Source organism: Lissotriton helveticus, chromosome 5_1 (assembly GCF_964261635.1).
Source record: "Lissotriton helveticus chromosome 5_1, aLisHel1.1, whole genome shotgun sequence".
Lineage (NCBI taxonomy): Eukaryota > Metazoa > Chordata > Amphibia > Caudata > Salamandridae > Lissotriton > Lissotriton helveticus.
Window position 1 is genome coordinate 234102316 of NC_136065.1, and position 5949 is coordinate 234108264.

The 5949-nt window shown below is 50.2% G+C and overlaps 1 protein-coding gene across 1 annotated transcript; it reads right to left on the bottom strand.

The window, feature by feature from the left end:
* Nucleotides 1-513: 513 nt before the first annotated feature.
* Nucleotides 514-5154, bottom strand: NRARP (NOTCH regulated ankyrin repeat protein). The gene has a single exon (XM_078642088.1). It carries the CDS (start codon nt 4179-4181, stop codon nt 3810-3812), a length of 372 nt encoding a protein of 123 aa, XP_078498214.1. The 5' UTR covers nt 4182-5154; the 3' UTR covers nt 514-3809.
* Between the last annotated feature and the right edge of the window lie 795 nt (nt 5155-5949).

Consider the following 5949-nt stretch of genomic DNA (forward strand, 5'->3'; position numbering starts at 1 on the left):
GCTGGTGACAGTCTGCTGTCGATACTACTGACGTCTGTGAACATGCGCACGTGAGGTGACCCTATACTGATGTAGTCTGAGAGGCACCTGGTGGGAGCGCACCCATTCAACTACCTCAGAAAGACGGACCAGATAAAACCACTGCTCACCCCTACGAGCGTCACGAGGATTCTTTATTGCACTGCCCCGATCTCCCCCCTCCAGGCGCCCCAGAATAAAGAGCACGTGCCAGCTCATTCGCTTATCACTCCCAGTCTTGTCGTGATCCAGCTTCTAAGCGCCTCACGTTGTGTTGATAAGTAATGCGCAGGGATTTCTGCCCAGATCAGAAATAGGAAGTGAGCCCCTTCATTTGGAGCTCCCCCTCCCCCCCAAAATACCCTCTTATGCCAATGCACCCCTCGCGCTTATCCATAACCACAGCTCATTAAAGTCCTGAACCCCAAAGGGCTCAACACTGACACACGCTGCAGAGCCACCAGGACAAGAAAACACAACACTTGTTTTTATAAAAACGATCAATGAAAAATTTATTCATAAACTCTTCACTTTTGGGTCTACAGGTCTATTATCTTACACTCCAAAAATACGCTGTATTGTACAGACTTTTTTTTATCCAGTTAGAAACAATCATATATTGACTTACATACAGCTTCAATATAAGCCTAAACATTCTTAAACATTAATTAACATAATTAAAAAAAGATGTCCGCATCTAGAAAGGAGTTCCACAAATACACCCACTCCTGCCTGTCCGGAGCAGACTGTGCTTCGCGTTAAACTGTTCTTTCCCCGCTGAACCAATCGAAAAGACTTCTCAAAAGATGAAAAAATGTTCTAAATAGAAAAGCAGGTGGTCCAAAATATGGTCAACTGATGACAGAAAACCAGAGATTTTAATTATTTTTAACCCATTCTAGCGCGAAAGTTTAATGTAAATTCCAGGCCAGTTATTTCAAATATAGTCAAAACAAAATAACTTTTTTTAAAACTATTTAAGTAGATAGGATAGACAGGTTTTTTCAGGGCTGCGGCTGTAATGCTAAATTTGCAGAGGTGAGGCAAATATGCATCACTTTCAAATAGATTGTAAAGGGCAGCACCCCCAAATCCAACTTATTTACAGCATCCCAATTCTCCTAGGACTCCCTCCCCGGAACAATTATTGTCCAAATTAGAGAGGGGCACGGAGTTAGGGCATTTTATAAACTTTCGAAGTCTGTTCCTCCTTTTAGTGAAAAAGAGACATGTGTTTCTGTTTCAGAAACCACAAGGACAGTACGCGTGATTATTTCCAATAAACGGTTCTAAAAAAATAAAAATGAGGCTTCCTGACGTGCAGAAAAACGTTAGAGAGCTTTTTTTGGAGCACCCAACCCCGAAATAAACAAAATTTCATAGTATGTCATAAATATTATGACATTGTCTGTCTCATCAATCTGTGCAACCCTCCTAAAAAAGAACCTATACCCGACCTAGGCAGGGATTCTCGCGAATGCATGTTCCGACCATAAATACTGGTCGAGGTGTGCACTGACCCCTGGGGCAAAATTCTGTCCTCTGGCACTGGATAGGGAGTGCAATCTAGGATTTCATTTATACCTACAGGCTGATGACATCATGCGGAGTTATCCACTTTAGTGCATGGCTTCTGTCGCAGCCAGGTCGTCGCCCCAGCAAAGAAACCTGCCGCTTAGTGGGGTCGGGGCGTAAAAACAGCACCGGGAACTAATAAAAAATATTGCGGAATCGAGTGTTTGTTTAGTTTAAAGAAGTCTGCCATTTGAATCGTGCGATTCTCCACTTATACCATCCCAAGAGCACTCACAACACATCTCAACAAGGTTTCGTCATAATTATATACATACACGATAAATAGCTTTACAGTTTTAAAACATTAGGCAACTTTCTTTTACATGGTAAACGCTGGGGTGTGGGGGTTGTGGCACTGATTTCCGTGCAGTGAGACACGGTTACAAAAAAGTATTCTTGGAACTCAGGTTGACTTGGAATTGGAGCTGTAACTGCCAGAACAGATGTTGCAGGAACATCACCACCGCAAGCACAGTTCATGAGTGTTTAGAAACTGGGAAAGAAATGGCTTTTCTATAATGTGCAAGCAAACCGGTATATTTGAAAAAGCTTGCAATCTTCTTTCCCGGCAGTAGAGGGCGCTAGGGTACTTTGATGCTAACAAACCACACACATTTCTGAACAATCGGAATGGTTTACAGCTCCAATTATGCGCGTTTCCTAGGATTTTGTTAAAGATGCCTTGGTCCTGAGCAAGCCAAAGAGTGTCCTGAAATGCAAGACTCAAGGAGAGAAAATGAACAGGGGAGGTGGGGGGGGGTGGAGTAGAGGATCCCAGGGGTTCGCCTATGAGAAGAGCACTGGATTGTTTTTTGAGAGTACACGTTGCAAAAGGGTTATGAGTGAGTGTGTGGGTGTGGGGGAGGGGCGGGTAAAATAACTACTAAGCCAGGGCAGTTGAAATGTTAAATCGAAATGCGTTGAAGGAGGCAAGGGAAAACGGGACCTGCTGAGCAATACCTCATTCCGAAGAAACCCTACACAGAATATGGCATCTGCAATAGAACGCTGACCGTTGTAAATGGTGACAAGGAAATTATGGGTTAATGTACGCGAGGCTGTGAAATACTGGTGGAGAGTCGAGGTAGATGGCATAAAAGGGAAGAAGAATAAAACACAGACAATGAAAACTCCCAAATAGACAAAAACCTTGAAAAGCAGGTTACATAGTTTTTTCTCAGTAATCTTTGTGGCCGCCCACACTTTCCTTTTTACGAAAATATGGAGACCTAAGCAGCTTTTACATTTCAAAAATATTTATATATATATTTTCTATATATTAAAAAACAAAATCTATACCAGACAGGAGTGCATTTCATTAAGCCTACACAAAAAGATGTTGATAGTGTACACTGAGTCCACGTGAATTCAATTGTGTGTTGGACAGGGAGTGCGCGTAGCAGCCCGTGGCAAAAATCATACTTGCCAAACTGTAATAGAAAAGACACGTGCAAAAAAAAAATACTTCTGCTTGAAAATTTTGTCGGGGAAAAGAGGGCACATTCATTTCACAGCGACCACTTTCGCGAATAATTAAAGTTCAGGGACTGCAATTAGGCACATACTGGGAAAGCAGTTGTCTGGCAGGAACATCCGAGTCAATATACATAAACGAGACCTTACAGGTCGACTTTCACTGTGTAGGCTCAAAAAAAGGCACTGCCCCTCACGTGCGTGCAATCAAGACCTCCCTTTACTTTAGATACCATTGGGAAAGCCAGCGGGAGACGAAAAACCACAAGGTGCACCAACACACTGGCAGACGTGGGCACAGGGGCACCCTCACTCGGAAGCAGGGTCATGCGAGACTTTCCGGACAGGCCGATGGCACAAAAGGCACCGGCCGACCCGGGAAGCTCGTGTGCCCTCTGCTCCACTGTAAGGACCCTCCACGCCCTCCCACCCGAAGAGGTGCGCTGTGCCAGCGAGGCCGCCACCTGTGCATGGGAGGCGCATAGCCCCAGTCCAGGCTGCGCAGGCAGGCAGCAGGCACACAAAGTACACTTTGCAGGGGCCATCTCGGCGCAAGTCCTGGGGTCCCCATGTTATCCTGAGCCTCTCTCTCCACAGGGAGGGCTGATCGTGCAGACACCATTGCCACTCCGGGATGCCACCGTGCGTGCCCTGCTGGGAGGAGAGACTCGGCCCCAAGAGTTGGAAATGAGTGAGCTGTGCCCCGCGCAGGAGGGCAGCCGGGGCGGGCCAGGGCTCCCCCCTCACCGGCTGCTGGACGAGTACTTGGCCTTGGTGATGAGGTACAGCACGATGTCCTGGTGCCCCCCGAAGGCGGCGATGTGCAGCGCGCTCCAGCCGTCGCGGTTGGCCAGCCGGATGTCGGCTCCGAATTTCACCAGCAGCTTGACCAGCTCCAGGTTGCCGTCGATGACGGACTGATGCAGCGCCGTCTGGCCCTCGGGCCCGAAGGAGTTGACGTTGAACTCGCAGTTGGTCATGTTCTGCAGCAGGCTCTGCAGCTCCTGCGTGTTGCCGTTGCGCACCGCCTCCTGGAAGATGCGCTGCGGCTGCGGGGCCGAGCAGGTGGACATCTCGGCCTGGCTCATGGCTGGAGGCGAGGGCAGGAGGATCATGCAATGGATCCGGAAGGGGGGAGAGATGAAGGGGGCTCCCAGGCACCAGATCCGGGGGCGACCAAAGGGCAGTGCCACAGGCGACGGTCACCAGGTGTCACTCCGACGAGCTGCTGTAGATTCTCGGTGTCTCCGGATCAGCAGCGCGACTCTCCTCCAGATGCCGTGGAAGGAGGAGTAGAGGGTACTCCCAGGAGGGGGGATTCCACCAGTGCTCTGATCCAAAGCCCCTACTCCCCGGGTTAAGGAACGTGCAAGGACCACCTCCCCATGCAGCCTCTGCAGGCCTCTCGGGTGCGTGCGATTCCGCAGCAGGCTCACGTTACAGGATCAGCTCTCGTCCCCTGCAGTGCGATGGCTGGTCTGCGCCCAGGCTGGCTTCGGGTCCTCTAGCTCGCCCAGACGCGCCTTCCTTGCCCCTGCTTCAGAACCGGTTGTCTGCAGCCCCTTCCTCTGCACGGATGGACGAGCACCGAGGAAGCGATCGCCTCGTGCTCAACGGTGCAAGATCCTGGGGGGTCAGATCACCGGCTGTGCACGGGCTGTGAGGGCCACACAAAGGCATGCAATGGACCCGGTTGGTTTAGAGATGGGGTTAGGCGGATCTCCGGGCCCAGCAGGGCTCCAACCTGCAGAAAGGGCGTGCAAGGCGCGCGACCTTGCACCGCTCTGCCGGATAGTGAGTCTGCAGAGATTCAGATTCAACTTGTCCAAAAGAATGTATCCTTCTGCAGAATGCAGCTGTGAAGATTTGCACAGAGACCCCCCCCTCAAGCAAGTCCCGGGGGCTCAGGCTGCAGAGAGCACTTAAGGATGCGGAGCTCGGCTCGATGCAGATGGCCTCAGATCTTGCAGTGATCGAGTTGCACGCGTCCCAAGGCTCTCCACGGCTGCACAGGGACCCCCGTCCCGCCCGCACTGCCACCAAGCCCCGGCACTGGTCTGCACAGAGTCCCGTCTCCGACGTTCGCTCGCGCTGGGCTCCGTGCAGCGCCTTTTCAGGCGTTCCTTTTATTTGCATAACAATGGCCGGCCCGTGACGTCCCTTCCCGGGCCTCCGGCAGCGGCGCCGCTCATTGGGCAGAGATCCAGGCGGGCGGAGACAGCGATGGAACGCTCCCACGGGGGGCGGGGGGGATGGGTGAAACTTTCGAACTCTGGCAATGGAACGTAGAGACATTCCGGCAGGGGGCGTGGCCACGGCAGCTTTAGGGGCCGTGTGAGAATTCCTCTACGCGGAGGAAAGGCAGGAGTTTCGCTGCAGCACATCTCGACAATCAGTGCAACTTTAATAAATAGACAAATGTCTACATTACGCACCCAGACAATTCCATAAAAATTAAAAAATGACAATTCTGTATTGTATATATAATGTAAGCTTGGTTAAAAAGAGAGTGTTTAGCCTCCCCTCAAAGTGCGTTTATTGTTCGCTCTTAAATCTCACCCTTCTAGTAGCATCGTTAAGGAAAACAGTAAGCTTTTGTCACAAATCTCATAAAATGCACATATGTTCCTCATCGATAACTAAAGACGCAGAACACACGCCAGTGGCGTTCAGAACGCGTTCATGGAGGAATGGAATTAAAATATAAGAATGGAGCGGGCTAGCGCCTTCATAGCTGAAGGAGAGGTCAGCGCCAAGCGCACCGAGGTGCCCAGAATGCGATGCCAGCGCTGTACAAATGTAGTTGTACATATTACAGTAGTAAGATTGTGAAATACACGACCATTGACCCCACAGCTTTGAAACCCTCGGCCTCCGGACCAC

Excerpts from the sequence above, each read along its gene's own strand:
- NRARP (XM_078642088.1), bottom strand. The coding sequence starts at position 4,181 with ATGATCCTCCTGCCCTCGCCTCCAGCCATGAGCCAGGCCGAGATGTCC.